General features: G+C 41.2%; 1 protein-coding gene across 2 annotated transcripts in view; it reads left to right on the forward strand.

The window, feature by feature from the left end:
• Nucleotides 1–15,289, forward strand: part of fibcd1b (fibrinogen C domain containing 1b) — a 112,698-nt gene that overhangs the window by 32,251 nt on the left and 65,158 nt on the right. For both annotated transcript variants that reach the window (XM_035141732.2, XM_035141733.2), the window contains 2 exons: nucleotides 3,546–4,025; nucleotides 13,217–13,376. In XM_035141732.2, coding sequence (XP_034997623.1) covers nucleotides 3,546–4,025; nucleotides 13,217–13,376 — 640 coding nt within the window. The remainder of the gene's footprint in view (nucleotides 1–3,545; nucleotides 4,026–13,216; nucleotides 13,377–15,289) is intronic.

A 15,289-nucleotide genomic window follows, 5' to 3' on the forward strand; every position in this document is an offset into this window, starting at 1 on the left:
ACTTAAACTTGCCAGCTATTTCAGCTGGCACATCGGCTTTGCAGCTCAGTCTCTCAGTGTCTCTCATCATGTGTTGTTCTCGTGTCTCCTGTCTCCCATGTGTCTCTCTCCTCTGTGTGGCAGCTCAGCTTCTGCCTTTTGACTCCAGGGAGAGTTGATTGTCCAACTAGTCTCAGCTGTGCCAATCATCTCTTCCTGGTTCCCTCTCTGAGCCTCCTCCACACCATATATATATATATATTTACAAAGAGAGAGATATAGAGTGGCTCCAACAGATTCCAGTATCAACATCTGCAGAGTGCAGTCCCAGGAGCAGCTAAGATACTGCGCAGAAGACAATACCACCCCCCTAAGGAGGGTGAGAGGGGGATTATTATTATATATATTTTTTTAATAGAACAGAATTTAGAATCATCAGCTGTGTGCCACCTAGGCACCACCATAGCAGTGGCTGGCTGCAGGGCAGGTCATAAACCCTGCCTCCTCCATGTGAGCAAATGGGACAAAGGACTAATTAAACAGTCAAAGTACACGTCAAATACATTTTTCTCAACGATGGTCTCGTGGTGATTTTAGGTACTGATTTCCAGTTGGTTTGGTTTTAGTTGATTTTTGATGCCATAAAAACAGGGTGAAACATCATAATTGACAGCAGAGACGGACTCACCATTGGACCAATGCTGTATTGGCAGGACCTCGGTAACTCCACTCCACAATCAAGCCTCATTTTTGTTCAACAAGGGAAATGGAGACGTGTTGTCCATCTTTATTTTTAGTCTAAAGGCGCTGCATATAATATGCTACCTTGACTTCCTGTATTTACCTCCAGTCTTGGCTGAACCGTTACCTATTTGTTCCCTAAAGTTTAGCATTGGTTTAGCATCTGGGGACATAATTTAGTCTAGTTTACAGTGTATTTTTAAAAAGTTTCATGAGAAATTTGTTCTGCTCTTGTCTTAGTATGTCAGAGTGTGTGCAGATGTCTGTCAGCTCCGTGTGTGTCTTGCTGTCAGAATAAAGAGGGCCAGCGTATATCTTCCCCATATTAAGTATGCTAACATTCACTTTGCTATGAATTTAGAGCAGTGCAGATGATGGCTTCCACTGATGTCTTGGCCCGCTGGCGACAGAGCTCAGTCAAACTGTTCTAATGTAACATAGCTGCCATTCTGCAGAGTGAGGCCATTATACACATTATGCAGAGCGCACACACACACACACGCACAGATCCCCATGCACACATAAATACAGCCAAGCCCAGTCACAATCACTCGGCTGCACCTGCACTCACATTCACAGGGGGGGGAGCAAACCCACTAAAACACTGTTTGACATGCAACGAGAGATTTCATAGAGCAGTCAGGGTCTACATGTTGAGTTAGAGCGAGGAGACCAAAAAAAAAATTGTGATGTGCAGCAATACTCCCCTGGAGCGCTTTTCTGTGATGATGTATTTGGGTGAGAAAACAGGGAGAAGTAGGAAGGTTCTGACAAAGCAGTGCTCCAGTTTTTTCATGTGCAATATGTGAATGTGCTCGGCTGTCTGTTGCAAGTCTTTGGCACAAAGAGCCGCATTCAAACTCTGTGTGTGTGTGTGTGTGTGTGTGTGTGTTACGTGTTGGAAGTGTATGTGGCAGGAGCGCACTGTCAGTACGCCGTATGTGTTTAAGTGTGTGTATGCATGTGTGTGTTTGTGAATGGTTTCCAAAACCATTTGGACAAACAGAGCCTAGGGACAGTTTCCAGTGGCAGTGCTTAAGTAGCGGTGTCCAGAAAAATAGCAGCCACCGTGAAGCTGGCTGTCGCAGAAAAACAATAATGCATATATTTAATCAATGTGCTTAGTGGATTTTAAAACCTTTGTTTGTATTTCAGAATACATATTAACGCTATTAACAAAACGTGAAATATGATAAAAGTAGCAATTATCCTGTCCAAAATGTTGTTTCTCTTCAGTCCACATTTAAGATTTATTGTCGTAGTCTATCCAATTTATATGTTATCTTATTCACCAAGTTGGTGCTGTTTGTCTCGTGGGCTACATTTAAAAAAAAAAATAAAAAATCACAGCAAAAATCTTATTTTCTTTTTTGTGAACATAGCACACACACACAAAAAAAGCACAGGCATGCAGCAGTGACTCACCAGGCTCAGCAAAATTTGCTCACTGGCCCCAGGCCCCGTACGTGTCTGACCATGTGGATTATGAATGAAGCCGAGGGGGGTACAGATGGGACTGATGTGAGAAAAAAAACAAAACATCCCCGGGCCTCACATGAACCCCCTTTTTTGTGTGTGCATTTGCTCGTGCTGGACCAAGGAGGGCTACAAGTGAGGCCCATGTGAGAATAAATCATCGGGTCTCACATAACACGCCACGTTTTCTGTCAACCATGTGGGCAAAAAAAAATTGGAAGCCAATGTTTGGCGTATTCCCTTCACACTTGTTGTCAGATAGCACATTTCAGCCCCCACATCATCATTTGGCCACTTGCAACTTTTATTTTTATGTCTGCTTCACAAAGACTATTGGTCAAACGCGCGGCGGATTTCCTGCACAACGCAATCGATTTTCCTCGTATTAAAGGAACCATAAAGCTTTCTCGTAAAGCAGACCATTAGCTGTCTATTAGTGTGCCTGGCTGTGCTTGTACAGCCAATTTACATATTAATGAGCTCACTCTAGCTCACACTTCCGCATACAAACAGATAACAAGCACACACTGACACGCACACCGGCCCACACATTCGCATAGAACATCCTCCAGTGTGGAAAAAAAATCTGAAAGACATCAGTTGCTGATTCATGTGGAGGAAGATACGGGCGGGGGGCTAGATTGGCGTTGTTAATCATGCATAGGTGGGCCATATTACTCTCTTCTCTTGACCTGAGTGGGAAAACAGTGCCAGATCATAAAGGGCCTTCATATAGATAGGCCTTTTATAGTCGAGTTAATGGAGACTTTGTTACCGGTAGAGGTCTGCCTTTTTCCTCTAAGACGATTCTCCTCTCCGTCCATTCATTCACATCCTAGTGGCTGTGAGAGACACTTTAGTTTTACTCTCTCTTCCTGGCTATTGCTTATTTAAGTTTTTTTTTATTGTTTTCCTTCCTGGCTATGAAATGTAAAGACAGAACCGTGGTGCCCGGGCTGTATGTTTACCAGAAGGGCCTCAGGTCCGCATCCTCCATCCACCTCACCACCACCACCGCCACTCGACTGCTGTGCACAGTGTTCGGACGGAAGTTGTCTTTAGTTTTAGAGAATTTGGATTTTCGAGAGGTCTTGCAGGCATTAGCATCCCGTTGCTGCATAAATCATTTAAAACTACATTTTGACAGATGGGAATATGGTTATATCACTGAACACTGAGCATTTGGCATTCAAAATGTCCCCAGTGATGAATGGGAGTCATTTCTTTTTTTAATAAGGCAGGTGTTGTGTTGTGTTTTTTTTTTTTATGTTTCCGCATTTATGAATTTATCATCACCTTTTTTTTCTCTTCTTTCCTTCCCTCCTTCCCTCTCTCCTACCTCCCTACAGAGGATGAGCTGCAGCTACCTGCTCTGTACCATCCTCCTCTTTGTGGCTGTATTGCTGGCTGTCACTGTGACTGGCACCATCCTCTTCATGAATCACTACCAGGCCCCGCCCATGTCCGATGGCCTACCCCACATCTCCACCAATCAGGACGAAGCTAACGCCCTGGTCACCGTCGAGAGAGGCGACGGCTCTCGCATCAACATCTTCATCGACCCCAACTGTCCCGACTATAACAGTAACTTTTTGCGCCTGGAGGGTGTGCAGACGTCGCTGCTCCACTCGCTGACCGACCACGACTCCGACCTGAAGTCGGTGAAAGGCCAAGACCGGGCTCTGCTGGTCAGTCTGGCTGAGGAGGTGGCCAAGCTCTCAGCGCACGCGGGGCAACTGAAAATGGACTACGAATCCCTACGCAGGGGGCAAGGCAGCCTGGGTCAGGACCTGAACACGCTGCAGACTGAGCAGGGTCGCCTCATACAGGTGAGACACAAACACACACATACACACACAAACCTGTTTACTGAGATACAATCTAACAACACAATACCTATTGGTAATACAAATCCAAACACTTTGTTTGAAAATAGCAACAGTTGCAGACAAAAACTTCCAAATTGTTGATAACGTTTATTAGAGCCCAAACCAATGTATTAGTTGCCAGATTAAAAAAACAACTGATACGAGCCTTTCACAGAAATATCGGTATCTGCATTTTTGTTCGCTGATATAGACCAATATGAAAACTTTAATTTTACCAAATAAACTACGCAGAGAAGATGTGCATTTATGTTTACATTTACATTTCAGTCAAATTCTATATATATGGTTTTAGTTATGCGGTCTTTTATTCATAGTTTTTATGATAAAAATTCAATTCATTTCTTTTTTAATAGTTTGATAGATACATCTTTGGAATCAAATTTATGTTTTATTTATTTGCCAATATGTTGGTATTTTGAATGGAATTGTTTGTTTTTACTCCCTAAAATTGTCAGGCTCTATCAACCAGTATTGATGAAATTAATCTTATTTGTATACTAGCAAATGTCCGAACAGATTCATAGAAATTACAACTGATATGTACGAGTACAAAAAAGATTAAAGATTGCAATGACACAATGCCGAAAGCAAAAATGGAGAAAACAAAATCTTGAGTCTCTTAACATTGATCTTGAACAAAAAGTGGCATTTCTATGATTCTAGTGTGGTAACAGATATTTATATTTCTAGTCTAATGTAACACATTGTTTTTCTGTTTGTCCCTTTCTTCTTTATGCCTAAAAATAATGAGTTAAATATTTAAAAATTAAATAAATATAAGTGATTGGTTGTGAGGTAATAACAGAAGATCCGTATACAGCGTGCAACACTCTTACTGAATTCCCAAGTGATTGACTGTACAGTGCCTGAGGACTGGATTGTAAAACACCGATCAATATGTATTGATTGTAAATCCACCTTAAGACATGTGGTGGCTCATCGGACTTGCGAGTTTCCTCTATGTTTGTGTTCCTGTCTGCCAAATCAAAGCACCATCATTCACTAATCCAGCGTCAACTCCACCATGTTCCTTTCTCTTTGCACTGCATACTATCACGGAGGGCGAGATTAAAGTGCAATAGGCCATAACTTACGCAGTCTAGTGATTGAAAATGAGGTCACTGGGGAAAAAATGCCCATCATGAAGAAACAGAAAAACCTCCGCACTAATGCAATAAGATAACGTAATGTTTCCCCAGAGGAATTAGACTCTGTCCACATTGATTTATCGACGATAAATTTCCTAAATGTGCGTGGAAAATCTTTCCACTACACGCCTTTAATTTTGGCCCATAAGGCTCAGTCTCTCTATTCTGCAGTAAATAGATTTCCTAGCTGCCAGCCATACAGCTTTCTTTCTTTTGAACATTGTTTAGAAATCGCTCAGAAACTCACTGGAACGGTCTACTCTGTCCGTCTCCATGGGCAAAAAAAAAAACCATGGGTGCTGATTGTTAGCACAATGGAAGCAGAACGAGGGCCAGTCCCTGCACTGCTGTTAATGGGGTGTAGGTGGCACAGTGCAGTGGGCACAGAGGCTAAGTGGAGGTAGCGCTGGCAGCCCAGAAACTCTGGGTGATTGATTTTGTCTTTGGAGGCGAGGCATGTGGCGTGCACATCCGCTGTTTCTGCCAGACACCATGGTGTGACTGTGTGATCTATGGGCCACCTGTGGCCAGGACTTCTGATTTATACGATGACATGGAGCTGACTGTGCCGGTGTTAGTAATAGCTCTGTGTGAACCACAGCCCCTTGAAGAACAGTTGCACCCTGCCACGTAGACAGAAACCCTCCCACAAGCCCCTGAAGTGTAGGGCAGCAGAATCTGATTGCAAAGACTTTCGGACCAATCAGTTCTGATTTTTCAAAAATATGCATTTTCAATTCTTCATAACTCGAAGCCTAAAATAGAAAGGTAAACCAAAGCACACCTATGTGTATTCAAATAAATCACGCTGATGGGAGAAACCAGGTACAAAGTGGAATATAACATTATATTGAGCTCAGGTTTTCAGAGTGACAGTCAAGGAGAGGTATATTGCTAGTGTTAGCTCCAAATCTAAACTCTTATATAATACTGTTAGTTTTTATTGCCTTTTCTTATATCATGTGAAACCCAAAGTACAGTGGACATGACAGATCACCCACAACGTTGTTTTTTGCTGGATTTGCAACTCTCTACACAATACAGAACAATGCGAGCATTTAAATATAGGATGATATGAAGTCATTTGAATGCTGGCGCTTTAAAGTGAATAACTGCTGTTTCAAAGAGGGCCTGTTTTTTGTCAAAGTGTCAATAATTTTCATGTTACTGTAGTTTGGACTGTTAATTATTTCATTTAATTATCATTGGCCTAACGTGTCTAACCACATTAGGTTCTTTGAACCTCCCTTACCTGAACATTAGAGGCCCCAGAACTGAACCCTGAGGCACACCGCATGACTTGATCTCCTTTATATTCAAGCACGATAATGGCAGCAGCATAGCCCCTGATTTCTAGATGTAACCTTACACAGTAATATTTTTCCTGGCATAGTGTTCGGAGAAATGGTAAATGGTTCGTATTTATATAACGCTTTTCTAGTCTTGATGACCGCTCAAAGCGCTTTACATTACAGTTTGCCATTCACCCATTCACACACACACACATTCATACAGTGCATCTATTAGTAGCACTTGTTTTGTTAGTTTGTTTTAGTTTGTTAATTAGTGCCTTCATTAGTTAAGTCTATAAATCAGTATTTACTTTTAAAAGGACTTGAGCTTTCTACACGAATTCCAATAAATGAATTACCCCACTAATTGCCAACTTGCTCTCAAGTCTGCAAATGACTAATGGGCAAACAACATGAGCATTGAGATCAGTCACCAGATTTAAAAAGCAATAACTAACTGACATTTGCTGTATCTCAGTGACTTATGTCAAAGTCTGAAAAACAAAGTGTTTGCTATTTGCTTGGCTGCTTGTTGACAGGAGCAGATCTGTGTCTTGTGTTTACAAAAAGAAGCTCAGGATCCCGCTGAAGGTGAATTCTTCTCAGCACCGCAATATGAATCTTTAAATCCAATCGTGTGAATTTTAAAAGGTCTTTTCAATGACCCCTAGGTTTCCAGATCTGATCACCTTTCTCATGATAACAAGTTAAACTATTTCTTGTATGCATAAATTATATATAAAAGGTTTAAATGTCGTCTTGTTGCTGCTCCAACCAGCACGAGCAACCCTGATGGGATGAGCACAGAGGTTTTGTGACTTGCACAGCTTTAAAAAATGGATGGGCTAGATCTTCTTCTGCAAAAGTCCAACTGTCATTATATGTCTCTCACATACACAACTGACTTGACATTCAGCTAAAAGGGTGCAAGAAGGTAAAAGTCTTGGAGGAAGTACATGACTTAATGATTTCCTTGAACCACGGGTCGCAGTTTAAACTGAATTATGTGCCTGTGGAATATCAATGGTTTGAAACAACGCCCACAACCGCTGCCATGGATTTCCGGGCAAAGCTCTGCTGCTGTAGAGCAACAAACCTTATCGCCTCAAGATGTTTATTCTTTTTAACACAGCCCTTTGAGGACTTAAGAAAGTAAAATTCTCTGCTTGTTGCAGCATTTTAACCAGGGATGTGATGCACAAAACTTCAAAAGCAATAGAAGTAGATAAAAGTCACACACAATACGGAAACATGTTTCAATACGGCAAAGCGGTAGCTTTAAAGAATTAGCTTGCCAATTCAAAGGAATTAAGAATATCATTGTTTTGAAGGATAAAAAATATTGAAATTATAATACAAAGGAAATTTGTTTTATAATGGACACATTTTCTATTACAAAAAATACAAAATATCATCACAATTAGCTTTTTGCCTTCACCATGAATAACATCCTTTCATATTTTACTGCAATATGAGATTAGCAATTAAAGGAATCAGTGTTCTTTTTTAATATAATGACATTAAATGGAAAAACTGACAACAAATTGAGGGTGAAATACAATACAGACCATGTTGATGCATGTCAGAGGGAGTGTTACTGAAGTCAGACCAGGTCAGTAAGTGGTTCATTCCACCAATTAATTTCATTAATGATGATTTAATCTCACAGCTGGACTCCGCCCCCCCCACTAAACGACACACGGGTAAAATCAGAACGCCCGATCAAAGATCAGGGACTCTGTGGATCAGATTTGCTGTGAAAACATTCCCCTTAATGCGTGAAGGTTCTGTCCATCATCAGGGTAATCTTTTATTCATTGTTTCTGTGCTTCAGAGAACTCCCGTATGCCTCGGGTCTCCAAGACAGTTCAATCAGAGGGATACAGTTACTGAGGCAGAGGTTCACTGAACAATCCTGAGCTGGTTTCTTACCCCAAGTTAACTCAAGTGTTTATTGATAGTTGGTGTAAGTGCAGCTGGACTGTAATAATCTAAAAAAGCACATCTGTTAGGGTAAGAAGAAAGTATGTTGATGGGAAATATATGACACCTTGTTGTCCTCCTGATCCAGGACGGTATTTTTAGTTCACCCTCTGAATTCAGAATCTGCCGTTATCTTTGAAAAAAAGCCACATCCTGCTGTAGCTTATTGGCATCAGAGAAACAACACACGGGGAGAACAATTAGCCACCGCGATCCCGTTGAAGAAGAGGTGGAGGGGACGAAGATGAGCTTCTGCAACACAGCTACCGAGAGATGAAAAAGATGCTGTGAAGTTCAGGATGAGAATAAATAGATCTAATATCTGGATGGAAAAGTGCAGCATGGTGAGAGAGGATGGGGTTAAGAGTCGATACGTTTAGCTCGACTGGATCTTTTGGGGCTGTGGATGTCACTGTCGCCTCACAGCAAGAAGGTTTTTGGTTTGAATCCCAGTTCAGCTGGGTTCGTTCTGTGTGGAGATTTGATGTTCTCCCTGTGTCAGTGTGGGATTTCTCCAGGCACTCCAGCTTCTGTCCACAGTCCAAAGACATGCAGATTGGACACTTTAAATTGACTATGTGTCTGGCGACCTCTCCAGGATTTACCCGCCTCCCAAGGTCAACTGGGATTGGCTCCAGACCCCGACACCATAACCCTCAAGAGGATAAATAGTATAGCTAATGGATGGATCCTTTGGACACATGATGTTTCTACAGCATCATATTCATTAATGAATATTTCAGGCTGGCAGGATGTTTGGGACCTGCTCTTTAATAATGATTTAATAACGCACAAATAATGATTATAGCAATCACAAACAATTTTTTTCTGTTTCATAGTCTTGATGGATCTATTAATTGTGTAGTCTCTGCCAAACATTAAAGATTTCTCCCAGAGTTTAAGGTTATAAATTCAATTTGATTTGTCTGATCCGTGCAAAACCCAAAGATATTTAGTTTACGATGATATAAAATGCACAACCCCCCCCCCAAAAAAAAAAAAAAACTAATTACTGAATAAACGAACCAAGTATGAAAATAGTTAGTGGATTAATTTCTGTGATTAACTGATTAATTCTTCTAATTGTTTCTGAGCTGTAGTTTTTTGCCTCCGAGTCAAACTGAATTAGATTTTACAACATTCAGACTGAGTAAAAAAAAAACAGGAAATTAAAATTTAGCAGAAACATTCATATTTTTTCCATTATAGCACATGTCCTGTGAATGTAGACGTTTGAAAAGAAGTCCAGGGGAAGTACAGTGGATTGAAGTTTTTCTCATTACATTTCAAACCTTTGGGCTACTTGGATTTATATGCGAGGCCACGGAATTGTACAAATGTGCTTGAGGCTTTAAATTATTTTCAACTTGCGAGGGCTCTGCCAGTCAAGAGGAAAGAGAGGAGCACTGTGACTCGATGGCTCCTCTCACTTCTCCCATTAGCTCCTGCAGGCTCCAGTTGACTGGACAGCATTCGTCTCAGAGGTGAAGATGTTCTGTTAGGCAGATGGAGACCGAAATACTTTTTATTTATTTTTTTTTTTCTCTCAACTTGCCGGTTTCTGCCTCGCGACTCGTCTCTGTTGTGTGACCTCAGCCGCACAGGGATAAGTGTTTACTTCACGGAACATCTGATTCTGACCAAAAAAAGGCAAACCTTGTTGTGTGCTTAGGCGAAAAAATAATTCAGCCGTGTGTAATGCAGTTAAGTTTAGACCCAAAACATCAAAATAAACTGCTTTTAAACAAGAGGGGAAAAAAAGAAAAAGAAAAGGAGTGCAGATGCAGTGCGTATTAGTGTGCGGATCAGGTAGAGCTCGAACAGGGATCTCTTGTTAAAAAATGAGCCTGCAGCGGATCTGTTATAAACACCTAAATTTGCCTGGATTTTAAAGCCTGACTCGTAAAAAAAACGAGGCCCCTCGTGTTTCGCACTGTGGTTTAACTGATTTTGTGAGCCAATGTAAAGTCTGCCTAACGAGAGCTAATTACACCGCGATCCTAATTGATGTGTCAGTCAAGGCTTAGCGTTAAGACTGCAGACACTCCTCTGCTATTGTCTCTCCCTTCTCACTCACACAAACACACACACACACACAAACACACGCTGACAAACATACAGTGTGTGCTTACCAAATAAATTACAACTCTGGAAATAAATTTGCACGCAGGGAAGGTACACACAAAGCTTAGAAGAAACCCAACAGTGTAATAATAGCAAATCCTGCAAGAAAACAGTGGAAAAGTTTGCCTAACCCCCCCATGAACGCACACACACACACAAAAGTTTCTGCAAAACAATGATACATTCAGAGAACAGAAAACCCAGTTTTCTTTGCTGTATCCTGCTTCGCTGCTGTGCACAACGGGTCATTTATGTTGTGTGTGTGTGCTGTACACGTGTGGTTTTTCTTTGTACTTTCATGTGGGCATTCACATACTGTGTCTTATTTTTTTGTGTCCGGTGCGTGGGTTAAAGCTCCAGTGCCCATGTAATATGATTGCAGTGCAGCTCGCCATGCCTCAGAGGTGTGTCGCATTGTTATTGAGGCCAGAGAAAGGCCACTGGAGTTTGTGTCTAACGCAGCTGTAACAGCTGAATATAGCTACACAAACACATACTGTACCTTTGATGGAAGACCATGGACTCCTTATACACGACTTTGAACACTGCAGGTCAATGTGTGTGTGGTTTTTTTGTGGAGACTAAAGAAAGGTAGTTTGTGTGTACGTGTGAGCATAAGAAAGAGCCATATTCCTCATATCTGAAAAGTATGGCGTCGTCCTGTATGGGGCCCAACACCTGGCTGCGCCAAGGCGTCGGCCAACTAGGGCAACGTGTGAAAACGACCTTTCCATGAGGAACAGTACATAAAGGGCTGCAGGAAACGGAGTGACCACAGCAGATCAGAGAGGTTACCCCTGCTCTCTGCCAATCCGAGCACACACATTCATCACCAGCCTTCCCAGCGGGCTCTTTGTGCTTCACACAATTCACCGGGGTGCATTGTGGGATGAAGGACCATGTGGTGTCTTTGCTATATGGGATTTTTTGCACCTGTGTGTTTCCTAAAGGTCCCTAAAGGACTCTACCGTACCAGTGGTTATAAAGTGTATGTTGTAGCCCATTAACTACAAAATGAGTTACTATAGAGATAAAGTGCAGTAATATTATTTTATTATATCCCAGGCTGCCTTTTAGTTCCATGTTCGATAAAGTTTATTATTTTCTTTTTTCAATGTCACACTGTTCATGCAGATGGAACTACTTTAGCTTCCGTCCTTGCTGGTGTGTTCAATGATGCTCTCACATTTGAGTTGCATCTCCAAGATTTCAACTTGGAATCAGACCCAGAAGACAATTGCAAAGCAAACATGGGCATCGTGACATCGTAACATAGATCTGTTCCATTGTGTTGCCACCGGGTAACAATGACTTTATTGCAAGTTTTTCGAACAAGTACATATCTCATCACGTGACCAGGAAATCATGTTCGCATCTCCTTTTCCATGGACGTGTCAAACTGGGGAAGTAATAATAATGATAACAATAATACTTAATTTATCTAAATAAGGTAACAAGTACTTTAAAAATACAAGGGAATAAACAACATCTGTTAAAACCAGTTGAAATTCAGACTTTGCTATAGAAATATGTTTAAGCAAGTGCTGGTGATGACTGACTCCCAAAATTGATTTTAATTCTCACAATCAAAACCAGCTTAGATTTGATGAGTTTTTTGTAAAAGGGTCAAACTTTCACAACTCTGAGACTATATATCCAACTTTTTTTCACATTTATAAAATAAAAAAAACACAATTTTATGTATTTATTCTAAATGTCAGACTATAACATTAATAATCTCGCCATGTCAGTGTTTCCCATTAATAATCCAAACTTTGGCAACCTGCCATATTTTAATTTTATTCTGCCACAGTTTCGTAATGATCCCCGGAAAATGTTTTACACTATCGTCCATAACGTTTATACCATCCATGCAGACAGTTTCAGAGGCAGTTATTAATTATCACTACTTCTATGGGAATAGCTGCAAAGAAATTGAAAAATAAAAATTATGGGTTCTTCCCTGTAGAGCTTCCTTCCATATAAATGATGAGTCCCTTCATGTAACTGTGAACACAGGTGGTTACTGTTGGATTGGAATGTCTTGGAATGTTTTAATAATACAGGTACCAGTGATCCATTCAGAATGACATGTTCATGGATCACTGTGTGCATCAAGGCACTCAGATATATAACAGAAGAAGAGCAAGTCACGTATTTCACTAGTTTTTCAGCCGCAAGGACAATGTGATGTCTCGGTAATATCACTGTGGCTATACTTGTATTTTCACAAATATGTTTCTTTGCCCGGGACGCTCTGTTCTGCTCTCCACAAATACCTCATTACTCCACAAACGCGTGTCCTTCGTATCAAATAGCATTTGGATTCAGGGCAGGAATGGGGGACTCTGCCACTGACAATTTAATAGTTTTAAAACGTAATGAAATAAATTGAAAGCGCTGTGTGCATGCCCGAAGGTTTTAAAGACGCTTGGTAAATAATCAGAGGTAATGAAAAGTATGCACCACGTGTAATTATTCAGGTAAAAGACACCAAAAAGCCTGGTGCCATTTCACTTTTATAAAAAAAAAAGAAACTCAACCGTAAATATGTATTTTTTCCCGCTGTGTGTGTGTGTTGCAGCTGCTGTCAGACAGCCAGATCAACATGGTGAAGGTGGTGAACTCGGTGAGCGACGCTCTTAACGCCATGCAGAAGGAGAACGTGGGCCTGAAGGCGCGCGTCAAGGCCGACTTGCAGAGGGCACCAGTCCGAGGGGCCCGTTTGAAGGGCTGCTCCAATGGTAAGAGAAACTATGCGTGGTGCGATTTTTATATACAGTATATATACTTGACTGGAAAGATTGGATTCCTCCTTTATAGATGTGTGTGTGTGTCTGCTATTCAATTTGTCCCCCTGCCTCCGTATATATAATTCATACACCACTGGCTACCCTCGTATATATGTTTGACCTTCTGCCACTGTGTTCCGCTCCATGTCATGATCCCTCACCCTGTTAGCCAGACTCCACAATTCTGTAAAATTATATTCCAGTGTGGTCTGTCCGTCATCCATCTTACCACATATTCATCCGACCCCACCTCTCCCGGTGATATCAGTATGCTTCCTCGGGCCCATCTCATCCACATTATCCACTGGCCTTGGTAGAGATGTGGATTTTTTCACTGTACATGAGGAATGACTTGTATGTCCACTGGGCTGTGTTGCTGTGAGACAGAGAAAGGCCTGAGGCATCATCCCATTGGAAGGCTTTTAACCGGGCAATCTACACCCAGTAGCATTCCCCTGTTGGATTCGCCTCACATCGGTAGCCACAGCGCACAGAGCGAAGGCCGATCATGAACAGCATACAGCTTGCGATAATAAAGTGACAGAGATTCCACGCACGTTTTTTTTTTGGTCCAGCGAGACTCCAGAACGTATGTTTCACACATCTGCAAACATGAGGCCACAGTCATGTACTTAGGTTGTGACAAGAGCAGAAGTATATTTTCAAACTTTCAGACTCACTCTTGCCGGAGAACCTGCAGTTCTTCACACGACGTGTACGCTGTTTTATTAATAGCCTACTTTACAAACAGTTTAGGTATGTGGCCTCATCTGGCTAATTGATGCAATTGGGTAATTATCTGGGACACCTGCTACCTATCAGCTGTTGTTTTCTCAAACCTGTGCCGTCTCCTGACAATGGTTTGAAAGTTAAACTGAATCATCTGTCTTTTTTTGGGGAGACTCTTCTACTCTCCTTCAGTTCTAAAACTCTGAAGTTCTGCTGGTTTCTGGGATTGACAGGACACTTTTCCCATTGAAATATGATGTTTAATGTTGATGCATCTTCTACTCTAGTTATATATTATATATCCACCACTTTTCTCTATATATATGACATAACATTAATACTGAATTGTATACAAATTTTTAATTCTGACACCTAGAATTAGACCATCTAAGAGGGCTTTCACACCCACCTTGTTATAACAGGTGTGAATGGATCATTTGCACTATGAACATCAAGAGTTCAGACCTTTGAACTAATTGTAGAAGGTTGAGACGACAATAAACAATAGAAGGACACAAAGAAGCGGAAGCGCCTCACAGGATTATTTGCAGTCTTCACCGCCGACAGTTTAATGTTTGAACGATGAGGATTTTCATTTGGGGCGATTGAAATTGTGTCAAGTACAGATAATGATATTACAGCCGCAATGAAAATAACGGTAATGAGCTTTTCTTCTATTTCCTCATTCCAAACAGAAAGACCCCCCCAAGCTGACAACACACCAACGTCACTCATTCACCCGTTTACAAACCAATCAATGTCAAGTATAGGTAGATGCAGACCACCTAGGTGATTGCGGGATGTATGTATGTCATACAAAAAGTATTTTGTGTGCTCCCTAACTTGAAATGTGAAACCAAAACGACCCGGATCCAGTGTAAACATGAAACTTGGTTCGTCCCATGGTTTTGGACACCGATAATTTACATAGTGCTGCTGCAGAGTAAAACATTATGAATCTCCCATTCTGGTGAATTAGATTTTTTCAGATAAAATGATAGATTTAAGTGTTCCCTTATGAGTTGAAATAAATCTCTGAATCGTTTAGTTTAATGAATCATTAAAAACCCATTGGATTATGTGAAAAGCTTGAAACAGGGCTGTTTTTCTTAACATTTGAAAGCTGGATATTTCGG

Source organism: Hippoglossus stenolepis, chromosome 18 (genome assembly GCF_022539355.2).
Source record: "Hippoglossus stenolepis isolate QCI-W04-F060 chromosome 18, HSTE1.2, whole genome shotgun sequence".
Lineage (NCBI taxonomy): Eukaryota > Metazoa > Chordata > Actinopteri > Pleuronectiformes > Pleuronectidae > Hippoglossus > Hippoglossus stenolepis.